General features: G+C 48.2%; 1 protein-coding gene across 1 annotated transcript in view; it reads left to right on the top strand.

The window, feature by feature from the left end:
- Positions 1-1,549: 1,549 nt before the first annotated feature.
- Positions 1,550-16,802, top strand: part of LOC149363977 (cytochrome P450 4V2-like) — a 29,082-nt gene continuing 13,829 nt past the window's right edge. Inside the window, exons 1-5 of the mRNA XM_089573965.1 lie at positions 1,550-2,728; positions 4,038-4,156; positions 7,458-7,543; positions 13,068-13,267; positions 15,447-15,516. Coding sequence (XP_089430091.1) covers positions 2,482-2,728; positions 4,038-4,156; positions 7,458-7,543; positions 13,068-13,267; positions 15,447-15,516 — 722 coding nt within the window. The 5' untranslated portion in view covers positions 1,550-2,481. The remainder of the gene's footprint in view (positions 2,729-4,037; positions 4,157-7,457; positions 7,544-13,067; positions 13,268-15,446; positions 15,517-16,802) is intronic.

The raw sequence follows: 16,802 nt of genomic DNA on the forward strand, positions 1-16,802 counted from the left end.
TAGCCGCCGCGGCCGGGATCGAACCCGCGTCTTTTGGGTCAGCAGCCGAGCACCATAACCACTGAGCCACCGCGGCGGCGTTGCAAGGAAGTTTCAAATATTTTCAAAACTAGGTTTTTTGAGGTAGAAGTATGGGTTTTTTTGCATAGTGTTACCAGTGTTGGCGGGCACCAGAAACCCAGTGAACCTTCTTAGGTAATAAGCTGGTTAACATAAATTTTAACAATTAACTTTTTGACTAGCAGAGTGGCGCCTAGTTGCAAATAGAGATTTGTAGCCGGTCGTTAGTAATAGCCATATCAGTTTTTCGAATTTCGAACCCTTGACGCTGTGGCTCTGCAAAATTTGGCTATATCGTGCCAAAATACATGTGCTTTCAAAAAGCATGCAGGCAAAGCAACCTTTCCAGTGCATGTGACTAGTCATAAAGCCAAATTTTGTTTAAAACAAAGCAAAAAAAAAACAACAACCAAAAAGCAGCAGAACGGTGAAGCTACTATACATATCTGCAGAAATACGAACTAGCGGGTGGAAACAAGCACGGAACACAAAATACAGTAGTAGCGCCAACTACCTACTGAATGTTCCGTTAAAAAGCCACTTTTTACCCGCACAGGAGTACATACAAGCAAAAAGATTAAAGGGTGGCTCAAGGATCAGATACACCTGCCAAAGCAGAAATTGAGCAGAGATTAAACGTTGGAATCGACCCGTTCAAAAAAACAATAGAGACTTTTAGCGTGTAGGGTGACCCTATTCTTGAAGTCTCTAAAGTCTTCATCGGAGTGTGACAGGGTCGGCGTACTTGCACATGTACAGCCGGTTTGCTTGACAAAATGCGCGTCGATTATTTCTCTTTCTAATCTATCTTTTGATCTAACAATGAACTTTGTTTATCCTTTATCCTTTACGCTTTTTATTTTTTTTTACTTTGTATTTTTCTTGCTTGTGTGCATTCCTGTGTGGTTAAAAAGTTTCTTCTTCCGGAAAATAAACTCACTTGGCAGTTGGCGCTCTCGCGGAAGTCGCATTTAAGCGGATATGCCGCATAACCAGCTACTTGATGAAAACAGTCTTGCCGGAACCAAAGCCACTATGCCTCTGCGGCAGGTTGAAAATTTACAGATCGATTTGCTGAGTACCTGTTACTTGCCGATTGTTTACTAATCCAATCGATTAGTGACTGGAACCCATACTTAAATGAATCAAGGGCAAGACTTGTTTTCGGAAAAGGCACTAAGGTATAAACATCAGCCTCTGCGTTTCTGCGCCATAGGTGAGTAACAGTAATATACAGCTGTTATATATTTTGCTCTTGAGTGGTATTGGTAACTGCTGTTGTGCTTTTGCCCACATTTCGCTGGCCTCTCTGGAAACCAGCGCCGCGCGCCCGCCGTCGCGCAAAGCAAGCCCGCACTCTCATCGGACATGTCGCGACTTGCAGCGTGAATCATCCCGCCTCGCTGGCGCGGACCCTTCCTCCTCCTCCTCCTCACCGTCGGTTACTTCTACGACGCTTCGCCGGCCGCCCTTTCCAGTCTGCAAACCTTCAACGGCCGAGCCCCTCTCGACTATTCGTCTAATTTGAACGGTGGCCAGTGCCGTGGCCTGATTGGAGGGTATGAACGGCTGGCTGCCGCAACGGACACCGGCGGCTATAAGAGCCCGAGCAGCAGACGGGCAGCAGAAGAGCCATCACGCCGGAGCTACGCTTGCCCGGGGCCGCCCTTCTTTGTACTAGCCCGTGGTGCTCTTGGCCCGTGTATCATGTAAAAGCCCTTGTACATATTGTACATAAACGTCCTTTGACTCACCGTCGCCTCGACCGTTTCTTGGCTCGGAGGGCCCGTCCCAACACTGCATAACCTGAAAGTGCCTGCCAAATTCATTCCACTCCATTCTTACTCTAGTTATTTCACTTTCGCGGTCCGATTCGGTGGTCATTACCCGCCCTATGTAGATGTATTCGCTTACCACTGAACCGCTTCGCTGCCAATCGTAAACTGCTGTTTTCGCCCGGGACTGTACGGCATAACTTTAGACGCGCTCCCATGCCCAGGCGTTTGATTGCTGACCTTGACCATGAATGCGCAACGTATCCCAGGGCGGCGGACTACGGGTGAAGTCTTTTACAAATCTGTTTATTTGCATTGCCTATCTCAGATGTTTGTCGGAGTTAAGCTGGCGGCTTTTGCGTGGAGCTCGCCGCGCATAACTTACCGTATCTGCAAGGTCAGCAGGCGTCGTAGCTATGATGCATTCAGGGGAAAACACATTTCGCTGCGGTATGCATCAAGGGCCATCAGTGCACGTTGTACTATAGAAGACATAATTGGTTGTGGACCTTCAGGGAGGGCGAAACCTGAATAAGCTTTCGCCGAGAGAAGGGAACAGGTTCGGCATCCAGTCAGTGTAGACCTTTGAAGAGCCGTTAAATAACAGAGCTTAGACACATACCCGAGACGTTGGTTCGATTATACCATGGATGTGGCGAGATACGCCCGCGATCTGCGTGATCTGCTGCCAGTGAATGTGACTGTTCTGCTTGTGGCCTCCGTCGTGGTCTGGCTGGTGGCGTTCGCTTGGAACCATGTGGCCATGCTCATCCGTGCCTGGAGGATGCTGAGGAAAGTTCCCGGGCCTCCGGACTGGCTGCCCATGGTCAACAATTTGGTAGTGAAGAATGCCATTTCCAAACAGGCGTCGACACCGCAGGAATTCAATATTCGTAAGCCTGCCCGCATAATTTCTAATCGTGTCGTGTCTTTGCTCTCGCTCAGCGGTTCGCATTACGAAGCGAACGATGTGAACCATAACTTAAAGCTTTCATTCGCCGCTATTTCTAATTGGCACAGTATTTTTTTCCACCAATGCTGTTTGCTTAGACCTTGAGAAAATCTGTTAGTTTTGCGGCCCGAAATACCAACATGCACAAAATGTTGTACAGAACATTACACTAGTTCGGAATTTTTGACTTTGAAAAAAAAGGATACGTGAGATAAGTGCTTGAGTGATCCGAAATCACACATTTTTTTTTATTATTGAAGATGCATATGTGATGCTTAAAATTCAGCACACAATTATATTATTACATGTGACAAATCTGTACACATGACTAGGTCGGAGTACGTGTTGCCAAGCTCACTGCGATGAGAATTATTACTTCCTGCGTTCCCTAACTAGCATAAAAAACATTGTTGGAGTGATGTGAAAAGTATTAGTTGTGTACTCAGGTAATTGTGTAGTTAGCGACAAACTGCGTACCTAATGCTACGTGTACTGTGTACATATCACGTGCGAGGAGCGAACAGAAACATGTAGTAGGCCAGGAAGGACATTGTGTTCCCTTCGCGTTCCCGTTTGTATCGCGAACTATCTGGCAAGATTTCAGTTCTTATGCCCCGCCGAGGTGGTTATGGTGCTCGGCTGCTGACCCGGAAGAAGCGGGTTCGATCCCGGCCGCGGCGGCTGAATTTCGATGAAGGCGAAATTCTAGAAGCCCGTGTACTGTGCGATGTCAGTGCACGTTAAAGAACCCCAGGTGGTCAAAATTTCCGGAGCCCTTCACTACGGCGTCCCGCATAGCCTGAGTTGCTTCGGGACGTTAAACCCCCATAATCCAAACCAAACCTTCCGATGTTATATAATTGTTCCTTGTTTCGCTCTCCCGTTTACTTTCATGCGGTTTCTAAAAGAATGGACCAGCTGTACCAACGCCTAACGTTGTTTGGACTTAATGGAAACATAAACAATGACCGTCCCGTCTAGTATCGTTGTTTTTGTTTGAAAAATTGCGGCTGTTATGTTTAAATTATACCAAAGCAAATTACACAACCAAAATCCTTGATAAATTGCTTTGGTTGAACTGTTCCGCATGTTCGTGTATAGATCGCATCGTTCGCTGGTCCAAGCACGAACCACCTGGGCAAACAGCGCGCACGAGAATGTTTCTATTTTTCTGACTTGATTGTACTAAATGACTTCCGTTTCGTGTAAAGAACATTTGGGACCTCCCTTGACCGTCATTGCATTCGCAGTAGCCTTACAGTACCTGCTGGGACACCTGCGGACCATGGAATCGACAAAGCAAGAACTCAGCAAGATCTACATCGGTGTCTGGCCTTTTGTGATCCTCAACTCGGCTGAAGGCATCGAGGTGAGCAGTCGACATGCCACGTTGATCAGTGCGGACAGTTAGGTCTACTGGTCTACGAACAGTACCGGCCTAAGTATTCTTTACCTGGAGCAGACTCTCTCGAAAATGGTACTCTGCACAGGTGGAGTATAGTAAAGAGATGGAGTTTTCGGTTTTCATTTTTTGATAATTCGACGGATTCTATCCAGTGTTTATTTCAGAACGCAGCTTCTGTTTGTTTTTTGTCGGTGAATATTATTTTCTACGGGTGAATTAATGTTTTCGGCCATATAATGTGGTATTCCTATGTGGTCAAAGATCACTTAGAGTTATCTGTTTCATTTCTAAGGCGGAGGCCTTTAATGCCTCATCGTTGTAAGCAGAAGTTGTCGACAGAAATGTCATGCTTTTCAATTGGTCGAAACGGTCGTGACGTCACAGTGCGCGAATTTTAAACGGGGCCAATTTTACTTCGGCTAGTAACCATGCAACCAATTGAAGGGATGGTATAGTGATGCTCCAAGTAAGTGTTACTGAGTTTATTAAGTTACTTAATTATCAAATTAGCCTAATTAACCCTTCTAGTCAGGCCAGATAAATAAATAAAACCGAGTAGGAAATTGGTCGAGTTGGGGAATCGAACCAGGGTCTCCGGAGTGCGAGACGAGCAAGCTAACCGCTCCGCCATGCCAGCTCGATGGTTTGGACTGAACAAAGGCGCGTCTAGCTAATACGGCGTCTTCGCTCACTCCCATCTTCCCCCCCCCCCCCCCCCCCCCTTCCTGTTACGGCGATGTTCAGGTGTTCACTGAGACATGCGATACAGATACATTTTCTTTCCTCAGAAACCAAATTGCCGACGAGCAAGGCGTACAGCCGAACGGGCGATGACGTTCTGTGGACTCCCTGGCAGCGTTGCAAAACGCTGTCACGTTCCACTCTTAGAGGCGAAGCCTAACATCTTAAACAACGCATCACTGACACAAGCAGCAACACCGCGCTTAAGGCTTTCGGCTCACCGCACTTTAGGTCAACAAAGTGCCCCTCTGAATTTCTTTGTAAGCGCGAGCAGTCGATTTACCGGTAATTGAAGCCCGACTGGTCGTACTTACAGATGTGGTTGTAGAAGGAAGCGCTGTCGCCATTGTCGGTGTTATAACTTCATTGGTCAAAAGTAAAAACGCAGCTACGTCACGAGCTCGTCGAAAGGTGCGAGCAGGCGGCGAGGGCATTTCCCTCTACCTCCGTAGCAGCTTTCACTGGTGGAACCATAATTGTTGCCAATAATAATAATAATAATAATAATAATAATAATAATAATAATAATAATAATAATAATAATAATAATAATAATAATAATAATAATAATAATAATAATAATAATAATAATAATAATAATAATAAAAGACTGAGGGCATGTAAATAATGTAGCCATCGCGCAAAGGCACGTGGAAGTTAAAAGAGTAGAAAACTGAGCTAGTTGGTTGAGCGACTATGAGCGACTCAAGGATAGCGTACTGGAGACCTTTCGCCATACCTGTCCAGAGTTGAAATTCACCTACGAGCTTCCAGCCAAAGATTCGCTGCAGTTCCTGGACTTACGCCTTGAATTCCAACCCGGACACCTACGTTGGAGGTACGAGCCTAGGGCGAAGAAACAGTTTCTCCCTTTTTCGTCAAGCCATTCAAAGATTGTGAAAAGGGCAATTTCGAGTGCTGCTCTCTTGTCAGCTCTGAAGAAATCGTGTGAGCATCAGATGGAGACAAGTTTTCGGCGGCAGATTGATAGGCTAAAAAATGCGGACTACCCCGTTCCGATGCTCAGCAGCGTAGCTGAAGGCTTGCTGCGGAAAGTAAAAGGAGTGCAAGGAAGAAAAGGTGGACCTGAAGAAGGCAATGAAAGGGAGAAAGTAGCAGTGGTTTCGTACGTTCATGGATTGACCCACAACCTCATGAAGATTGGCAAGAGGCACGGGGTCCGGGTTGTTTGCTCTGCACCGAACAAGGCAATGAGCATGTGTGCTCGAGTCAACAGGCAAAAGAAGCAGCAATGCCAGATCGCACATCGAACAAGATTCAGCGAGTGTGTTAAAGGTGTGGTTTATAATATACCTCTGGCCTGTGGCAAACAATATGTAGGGCAGACGGGAAGGTGCCTCAATGATAGGATAAGAGAACATGCATCATCGCTATCAGGTGCCCCAAGCAGCAATCTAGCCCTGCATTGCAGATATTGTAAAGGAAACAAAAAAAAGGCAAAAAAGCGCGCAAGTGTGAGCCCAAGTTGCATGAAGTTCAAGTCATGGAAAGGTATGCAGACCAAGTAACACGTGAGATCCTTGAAGCATTGGCGATACGGGAAACAGGACAGCAGTGCGTTAGTACACCATCAATCTCTCTATCAAGAAAAGAGATTTCCTTCTTGAATGAACCCCACGGGTGATAAAAGCAAGATCATTTGGACAAGGAAACAAAAATCGCGGGTTTTCCAATAAAATTTTAGTTGACAGTCAGCTTCGTCTACGTTCTGTGTGTTCCTTTCTGTGTCCGCTTTTGTTATTTCGGCTGTTCCCACCAAGAGGCACGTGGAAGCTTCTTCTAAAAGTCCTGTTCTTATGTTATCATTGGCATCATGTGATCTCTGTGTTGATGGAAGCTATGGAGGAAGGAAATATGGGGAGAGGCCTCATTTATCCCAGAGATACTAAGAAAAGCGTGCCAGAAGGCACGTGTCATTTTTAAGCCTACTTATGGGGCAAACAGCAAGTCGCCCTTCCTTAAGCAAAGTTTTTCACCGCCACTAATTATGGGAACCACCCATGGAAATTCCCATAGGTTGCCTTGTGTAAAGCAGCCGCCTCGCATTCGAGAGGTGCTGGGTCGGACCCCAAATGCCGCCGGGGACGCACCGGTATTTTAATGGGTGCAAGATTTCTGCGGCTTTTCTGGGGTTAAATGCTTGAGAAAAAGGTCTTGATAAAATCGTTGCATTTTACTGGTCACTGAATCGATCCATCGGCAATGAACTCAAATCTGGCTCCTGCTTTAAGGTCAACTGATCTGCGGATAAGACAACTAACTCCTTACTAAAATTCGACATTGAATATAACACTTATGTACGGTAAATGCATACTGCGCGGCTTGGCTTTTTTCGGGATGACAATATGAGTTCTTTAAAATAAGCCTGGCCTGACGCAGAAGTTGTAGCTACACCTAAAATACAAAAATAAAAGTCACCATGATTTGGTAACGTTACCTAATTTCTTCTGTATATACATTTCTCCTGTCATGGTGCCAGCCAATTTTGTCCCTGCTCTTCTAGGCACTGCTGAAAAGCAGCACATTACTGGACAAAGCCCTGCTCTACGGACTCATGAACTCATGGCTTGGAACCGGTCTGATCACCAGGTAAGTAGCTTTCTTCACGTATTAGCACGACCGGCTATCTTCTGATCTCATTGGGAATTCGTTGACTGAACTTCTGAAATTGCTGTTTTATTCTCGAATCGATTCCCTCTCGTTAGCGAACGTTTCAGCGCGAAATCTCTATTATCCTCCTAACCTGGCAAATGCCGATGTGGGATGAAGCCTCTGAAGTTAGTCACGTGACGGGAAATGGCTGGAGGCCGCTGCGGTGGCTCAGTGGTTCCTCGACGCGCTCGGAATGCCTTGGCAGTGCATACAGTGTCGATAACCGACTCTGGAGAACGAGCAGTGACCAGCGCGACAAGCTGCGCCCTGTTCTCTCCACAAGCACGAAACCCGGCCACTCTTTCGCCCTACCTGCTTCCTAGAACGCAGGACCGAAAGTGAAGGACGCAGCCCTCTCAAGTGCGAGCGCAGAATATGCCTGCATGATTGGTCCCTCTTGCTCGATCCCTGCGCTCGAATGCGCTGAGTGTCGCGCGACATGGCGCCTTCTGTTTTGTCGGGCCGCTTTGCTTGTTTTCTATTCGCCTTTTTGTTAGGATGGCGCTGTCTGGATCTTCTTACAGGCCGATGCCCCATTAAGCACTTGGGCATTAAGCAAGTGTCGTCAGATCAGTAACTGCAAGCGCAATTTTACGAGGCGCAATGCGGGAAGGTTTCGCCTTTTGCTTCTACCGCATTTCCCTCTCTGCTAGCACTAGCAGCTGTCCGCCTTACTGAATGTAGGGCCTCACATTTGGTTCGTTTTCTCTTCTTCTTCTTCTCCACACTTGGTCCTTGCACTTTTTCTTTTTCATTGTGGGTTTTTGCGCAAAAGACACGACACAAAGGAACGAGGTAGACAGGACAAGCGCATACTCGCAAGTTTTCTTTTTCACCGCCTAGACTGTTCCGTGTTCGTCTGCTGATCACAACTAGCTTCCTCTAGTTTTCCAGTCGTACCTCGGAAACCTTCCTTCGATTCAAAACTAGCCTCTTCGGCTTTGCAGCAAAGTTACAGCGCGACACAGCTGACAGCGGGACTTGAAGCTGCTACCGAGTTCCCCGGCCCATTCCTTTGGGGGTTCTCTACCGCTTGCCTGTCTCTCTGAGTGCCAATCTTTAAATTGCACTACTCAGCTACAACTGAGTCCTTTTTGGCCATAAGGTGCAGTCTTTCTGAACTGGAGTCCTGCTTTTGTTCTTTGTGGGGATTGAGCTTCTTGGGCTACCCGAGTGTGCGCCTGCTTCTGCCGTTTCGTTCGTTAGAGAGACCCCCCGCAGGGTGTCGACGAGCGGAATGCGGGCCGCCACGCTGTTTGTCCTCCCTTGCAAGGGAAGCTCTTTCGAGAACCGCAGTAAATCACCCCCCCCCTTCCGTTCTTTCCGCTTCGACCTCGCGTCCCCATTGGGTCACTCCGAGTGACAGTTGGGGGCGTTGTTTCGGCGACAGGTCCCGAGCGGGAAATGAGTGGGGAGATCGCCACCGACTCGGGCAGCAGAAAGGTGCGTAGAGTTTGGCTCCCGGGTGCCTCGGCCTTTGCCGGGGGCCCAAGAACGCGGGTGCTTTAACGTGCGCATCTAGTATGTATGCTTGAGTCCAGGCCCGAACCTCCGGAGTCGTGTAGCCCGCCTGTGCGGCGCCGACGCGCTCCGGATTCGGGAGGGCCTGATTTGGCTGGTTCTCCGTCATCGCCGGCCATTGCTGGTGACGACGCGCGATGGGCCATCGATGTGCGACCTGCGTCGTCAAGATCTGCTCCGCGTATACCCCATCCTTCCTCGTGTTGCGCTGCGCGTGATTTAACCCTTTGGCTGACCGCGCGGCATGCGATCGCCCTTAGCTGTGCCGTCACGCGCGTATGTAGTCTTTGCTTTGCGCGCGCGGCTTCGCGGGCCCGCTTTCGGGTGCTGCGGCGGGGCTATGGGTTGTACCGAGGTCTGGGGATTAGTGCAGTGTTATGTAACGCAGCTTTCTGTGTAATAAACACTTGTGCTCTCAAATAACTGCGCCTTCCTTCCTTCGGAGCGAGAGCGCAGGCGCGCACCAAACGCTGGCAGTGCCCTCAGCTTGCTCCGGCCCGAACCCGCGATATGTGGGCGAAGTGCTACCTAATTAGCACACCGTCACTCCGGTGATGACGAACCCACATCTTTTATTAGGGATCCCCTGTCCGCTTGCAGAAGGCGATCAAAGTTACGCGAAGCTGGAGACAAAACTGACCTTTCAGCGTGCTTATCCTACTTTACTGACTCAGTGATCGAAGTCTCTGGTCGCTCATCTGCTCCGTCATACGTCTGCCTTTGATACCCCTTTGGCTCTTCACCATCCTCATTGGTTTCCAACGATAGGTTGGCTGATGCATCTCTGGGTACCTGAATTTCTTGAATCTGACTCAATTGAGATGCGAGCTGGCATGTTTTAGACCTTGTCAAAGCTTGTACCACCCCATTTCTGAGTTTCTGGCCTCTCTCGCGTAGCAATAGGTCTGATAGATTCGAGAACAAGTACGGGAATTGAAGTAGTATGGCCTTCGAAACTACGGCCTCAGTTAACAGCTCTCCAAACGGCCCGCAAATCCTCACTCTAGTGATTGGTAGCTATACACTGTGTTCTTCTACCGCCTGTTTAATCCATGTGACTTCTCCTGTGAAATAATCCGCTGTAAAATAGGACGGATGGACAACGTCTATCGTGGCAGCGCTATCACGAAGCACTTGGAAAGGTTTTCCGTTAACCTGCAGTTCGTGCAAGTGTGGCCCAAGGAGCTCTAGATTCTCGTCGTTAACACTGACGCACGAGAACACCAAACGCTGCTTTGTACATTCGGCTGCAAAGTGCCCGACACCATTGCAGTTGTAGCAGCGAAGTGGCCAACTAGCCTCAAACTCTCTTTTCCTGACTTTATCTGCTCCCTTTCTCTTTGGCTGTTCTTCAAGCTTTTCTGGCGCTCTCTTCGGTGCCTCCGATTGCTCATAACTTCTAGTCCGCTGCTTCTTTCTGCTAAGCCCTTGATCTCGCATCGCGTTTCGAGTGGGTGACGCACCCTCTTTTCAATAAGCCTTGAACCCATGTTGCGTGGGGCGCCCTGCAGACATAGTCACACACGAAAATGCACAGTGTTTCTGTCATGAGGTGAAAAACTCGATAACAAAAATAATTAAACGAAATGCATGAGCTGCAGCTGTCGTCTTCGCCCCACGGCTTTGATGCGTGCATTATGAGGAAATAATCGTCATTCTTTAAACCCTATTTCACGGTTGTAACGAGTAATTACCATATTCTGTTTATCTTCCCGTCCGTACTGTTTGACGTCAGCCTTTCATAGGCTTTCATAGCCCGTGGGTCACTTTTGGACGCGGCACCTCATATAAATATACCATATCATTGTGTTCCCATCTTCACCTTTGAGCACTAAAGGCAGCGAGGCCTCCGGTAGCAACAGCTTCTCATTTTCTGTGCCTGGATTGTGTCGAACAAAACTAGTTACGCTTCCCTTCCTTGGAAACCAGTCTGTTACCCACCTATGATCTTGCCTTCACATTACATGTTCTGCCCAAGACCATTCTTCCTCTTGATTCCCTAAAGTGACACATGGTCTACGAGGGCTGCCCTAGTGGAGGACTCTGGATAAATTGGATAAATTTTGGCTACCTTCAGTTATTTAAAGGGCAACTGACTAGTCTCTGGACATGTTTGAAAAACAAGCCCGCTGCATAGATGAGGCGTCGAAGATAACCTCTGCAAAATACTAGAGCCATACGCGCCCTTAAAAGCTGTAAAAATTCAAATCAAAGCCCGCTCGATCTTTTCTTCCACAAGCAAACGTCCTCGTCCTCTACTCTGGCTCCCGAGCCTTTGGTTGGACGTCATGTGGAAAACTTTCGCTAAAGGCATTCCACTGGTGCATCGTTCTGACTGACAGACGAAGGGTGGGCGTAGCCGGGGCGTCGCGTCGTCTTCTCCTTGAGCGCACGCTTTCCGCAGCGTCTTCCGTTTTGGCGCATGCCTTCAAGCCGGCATGAAGGAAAAAAAAAAAACTGAGGAGGGAGCATCAGGCGACAGCCTTGAAACCTAGTCATAAAAAGTAAAATATAGTAAAACGGAGAGAGTCGGTTCCCCCCCGTCGTGATCACGCCACGAGAGAAGCCTCTGCGTGCGCGCTCCTCCTCAGTTTAGTTTTCCCTCCATGCAAACCCCTCAAAACAAGGTTTTATTTACTTGTGCTAGTTCGTGTATGCTTCAGCGTGTTCTGTGCATATGCCCTGTCGTGTGTAGTAGAGTATTTTCCTCGCTACCACATTCGACCGCTCCGCACACACACCACTTATCGTTCGTGCATCTTGCATACGTCTTGGCTCCGTTGAACCACATGAGCTTAAGAGCGGAGAAAAGACACAAACACGCAGAACACGTATACACACACACGGAGAAAAGCAAACGGGCGGTTGCCGGGTCCGCACTTCGCCGTGTGTTTCGAACAAAACCGACTCCCGCCCCTCCGGTCGTGAAACGCTGGGGAAGCCTAAAAAAAAAAGTAATGGAAAGGTGGCTCGATAACTGGGGTTGACAAACAGATGTATAAAAGGATTTGCTCTCTAACAAGTTTAGGTGGTCGAGCCAATCACGCCCCTCGATTGTTCAGCGTGCGGAGAAAATGCAACGACGCTGTTTTGTCGTTGGATGCGCACGCAGCGACTGGAGTTGAACCACGATCCGGCACAGATTGCTAGGAGATTATGAGTTGGATTGTGTCTGGCTCCATCGCATCGGCCTTCCTGACACACCGGTGAATAATGTGGTGGTTGGCGGAAGACACTTCGCTCCTGACGATTACGTCCACGACTCAATCAACTGGGGTGAGGAAGGACAAAGATAAAAAATGGGACGAAACATTGCGAGGAGACCCAAAGATTAAAATTGAGAGGGTTTTGAGAGACACGCCGCTCCCCCCCCCCCCCCTTCATCGGCTCTGAAATAGACCGGGTAGCAAAAACCAAGAAAAGAATTCTTTTCAAGGCCGGACCATGACATAGACATGTGACGCACTCCATCAGACACCACGCCTCCGGCAAACATCGGAGGAGGAAGGGCGATTTTCCCTTGTGGAGCCTACTCGACGAGGCGCGAGAGAGAAAAATCTCGAGGAGGGAACGGAAGGAGAGGGGCATGGCGAAGTAACTTGATTGCGATGGCTGTAACTACGCTATTAATGTGTCGTTTCAAAAAACATATACGGCCGCACCTTCCGGGGACGACGCCTCGCGACCAGAGAGGTAGAAAATATTTTCGACAAGAGGGTAGTCAGTTGCCCTTTAACGTGCACTGACATCGCGCAGTACACGGACGCTTCCATCGAAACTGGGCACACGCATTTGGGATTTGAACCCATGTCCTCGTACTCAGCAGTCGAGCACCCTAACCACTGAGGCGGCGCGGCGGGGAGGGAGCACGATGTCCGGAAGTGAAATGATGCGTGAGAAATGATGAAATCATGCGCCCGCTTGTCTTCCCGAAACGCAGCCCCAAGCGAAAGTGGCGCGGCCGGCGCAAGCTGATCACCCCTGCGTTCCACTTCAAGTTGCTGGACGACTTCGTGCCGGTGATGACGGAGCACTCGCGGGCCTTCGTGCAACGCCTGCGCATGCTCACGCAGCGCCACCACCGGCAGCCGCTGGACGTCGTGCCGCTCGTGTCCTGCTGCACGCTGGACGTCATCTGCGGTATGTTGTGTCTTTTGCTTTACAGCGACGTCTGTTGATGCCTCAACTCTCGACGTTGCGGTGTCGTCGTCCGGCATCCGCAGAGAGGAGGAGAGGAGATGATGGAGAGGGGGGAGGCGCGCCAGGGGAAACCTGATGCGGCGTCAGCGCGGAGAGACCATGTGGTGAGGAGGAGAACAGGGCCGAAATTAGTAACCTACAGCGCGCTAGGCGTTCGATGGCGCATGGCCGGGCAACAGCTTGCAGAAACTGTGACAGGCACTTTTTCCATTCCACTACATTCTTAATTTCGGAGAGGCAGTGATGGAACTGATGGAGGAGTAATTGCCAAATCGGCCGGAAATCAGAAAGAGCTTTATATATGTCGGAATTGAGTAAAACGAGCCCGGCCTGTCTCCGAAGACGTGCCGTCCTCCTGAGCGAAATGTGCGCCTTCGCGACCGGCGTTAACGGGTGCAAGTGCAGTTACACGTGCTCGTTGCTCGGGCAGCAGCGAATGCGTTACTCTACTGGCAACATCGCGAAGAAACGGATGTGCAGAGGGAGTAATTTCTGTGCGAGGATATGACAGCTTCGGTTGCTGTTCGAGAGAATTGGAATCCCCCGTCTAAATCCAAAAGGCTAACCGCATGCTAGGGTACGTCCGCAGGAATTTTTCATCCTCTCCACCTTCATTGAAAATGCTACTATACACTACACTCATTCGTCCGCAACTAGAGTACGCATGTTCAATTTGGGATCCTGACACCATCACATTAACAAATGAACTCGGGGCCGTGCAGAATCGAAGCGTCCGTTTCATCGTTGGAAACTACCATCGCACTGCCAGTGTAACAAAAATGAAATCTAATCTTAAATTGCCTCTTCCATAAAATTTACTATCACAATCCTTGCCTGGAAGCCATCTGTGTAAAGGCACCATCTTTCATCTCACCTCGCATAGACCACAATCAAAAAGTAGCTGTTCCACACTGCCGCATAGTGACCTTTTCTAATTCCTTCCTCCCTAAAACATGTCGTGACTGGAACAATCTTTCACCCACAGCCACCTGTGTTAGCGACACTGCGCGTTTTAAAAGCAAATTACTCGCACTGTTAGAATCAGACTAACTGTGATATGTTGTTTACCCATATATAGACTACATAAGGTTTCTTTTTTGTAATCCTTTTATTTTTTTTTACTCCTGTACTTTTGTTCTCAATGTTTTCGTCCTCTGTCTCTGGCATCTTTCAATATTGTTCATATATATAGCCCTGTTTATTTATCTATGTATTGTTTTTTTGTTCACTGTCTCACCCCCTCTGTAATGCGAAAGCCCTGAGGGTAAAATAAATGAAATGAATGAAATGGAAATGTACCACCCCCCAAAACGACTGTTTCTGTAAGCTACAAATACCTAACATATCGTACTCTTGCATGGAAATTTACTGAGTAAAATATTGAAAGGAAGAACATAAAACGGGATGCGAATAAGCTGCATTGCAGTTGGATTAGCTGTCGATCCTTACTTATGTGCTATGTGGATGAAGGTGAGGTGGGGTGGGGAGGTGTGTCGAGAATGGCGGTGGATGTGAGGGAGAAGTGGCATGTGGGTAATGCTAATGGCGAGAAGCTGGTTTCCCCACTGATTCCCTGAATTCTATTTGGCCGTCGCTTTCTCGCTCAGCTGCTGTGTGGGGTTCTAGGTGGTGGAGGCCTTGGAGGGTAAAGGCAGGTGGATTGGTGGTGGGTAGCGCTTCTTGACGGTATACTTCGGTGGCTGATGGGTGCAGTTTCTGGACGGTGGAGCCTTCACTTACCGACGCTTCACACAGAACACGCCGGCATTTTCGCGAAGTGCCCCTGATACTGCTACCGCAGTAAAAACATGTTATTTTGTGTTGCATCCTGAACATGTAAGAATCGATTTTTACATTTTTCTTGTTTGGTACACATTATATTGTCATGACGGATGTCGGGCAATAACACCGCTACCTGCCGCGATTATTAAAATGTCTATTTTATTTCAGGAGTAAGTGAAATGCAATTGGTAGCTTACTTGATTCATATGAAGGACAGTAGACTGCGGTGTACACAGTAAAATGTGTTTATATGCGACTGTGATGGAGCTACAGTCAATTCATGTTTCGTCCCCTGCTGGACAGACGAAACTGCATCAGGCTCTTTTCCTCTTTACAGAGACTGCGATGGGAGTGCCCGTGCATGCTCAGGAAGACGCCGATTCTCCTTACGTCAGAGAAGTCAAGGTGTAAGTTGGTTCAAGTTCTCCTGCGCTTTGTCCCGCACTGCCTTCTTGGCAGGCATGTATATATATATATATATATATATATATATATATATATATATATATATATATATATAAAACATACTCTTAAGACGGAGCGTAAGTGTTTCCACGGCTTTTAGGGGGCTAGCACTAAGACCCCTCCACTCACGGATTTCGCCGATCTTTGTCTAAATCCTGCTTGACCTTGAAAACTGAACCTTGAACCAAAAGCTAAGTGCAGACAGAAGTGCTAACGCACCTAATTTGCACCTCGCAGTTTACCAATAATCCTAAAGAGAAAAGTATACAGCAGCTGTATCTTACCAGTACTCACCTATGGGGCAGAAACATGGATGCTAAGAGGGTTCAGCCTAAGTTAAGGACAACGCAGCGAGCTATGGAAAGAAAACTGATAGGTGTAACGTTAAGAGATCGGAAGCAGGCGGAGTGGATGAGAGATCAACCGCGGGTTAATGACATCCCAAGTGAAATTAAGAGAAGAAATGGGCTTGGGAACGGCATGTAATGTGAAGGCCGCTGTGGATTCCACGGAGTGGATTCCAAGAGAAGGCAAGTGTAGCAGGGGGCGGCAGAAATTTAGGTGGGGGGGATGAAATGATGGCCGAAACTGGCAATGAATAGGGTTGATTGGAGAGACATGGGATAGGCCTTTGTCCGGCAGCAGGCGCAGTTCGGCTGATGATGATTATGACCATGCTAAATCGTCCGTCATTTTTTTTTTTTGACGCACATAACGACCCTAATGTTAAGACTTAAATGGAGGAACACTAGGGAAGTATACCTTACTCGCACCACATAACGACAACGTTGGCTCGAATGCATATATTAATGCTAGACGGAACGACTCGAGCCTGGTGGTGTTCGATACCACCGCTATAGTAATCTGCGTGCATCACTCCTATCTACTGCGTATCAAGAATTTCACACTCCCTTTATAATGCGTCCGGTCCCACAGGGTAACCAGCAGGACAGAGTAGCCTATTTGCCTACTGCCTTTTCCCATTTTTTTTTACCTTCTCTTCCTCTCAACAAGGCCGAGCAGGAGAAGGCCAGGTATGAGTTCTGCCTGCTTCTAAAACGAAAACGGACATAAAATCAGCTTTGAGGCTAGGCCAGTGAACGACATCCGAAAGGCAGCCAAAAGTCCTTCTGCGTTTGGGGCTCTGTTCCAGCGTGCGCAGCTGAACGCATGGCGACGAGCTTTTTCCTGAACTAGCTGCAATTCTTGACCGCCGATATTATACTGG

Source organism: Amblyomma mixtum, chromosome 2 (assembly GCF_055824585.1).
Source record: "Amblyomma mixtum isolate Tamu chromosome 2, ASM5582458v1, whole genome shotgun sequence".
In the NCBI taxonomy this organism is placed as follows: domain Eukaryota; kingdom Metazoa; phylum Arthropoda; class Arachnida; order Ixodida; family Ixodidae; genus Amblyomma; species Amblyomma mixtum.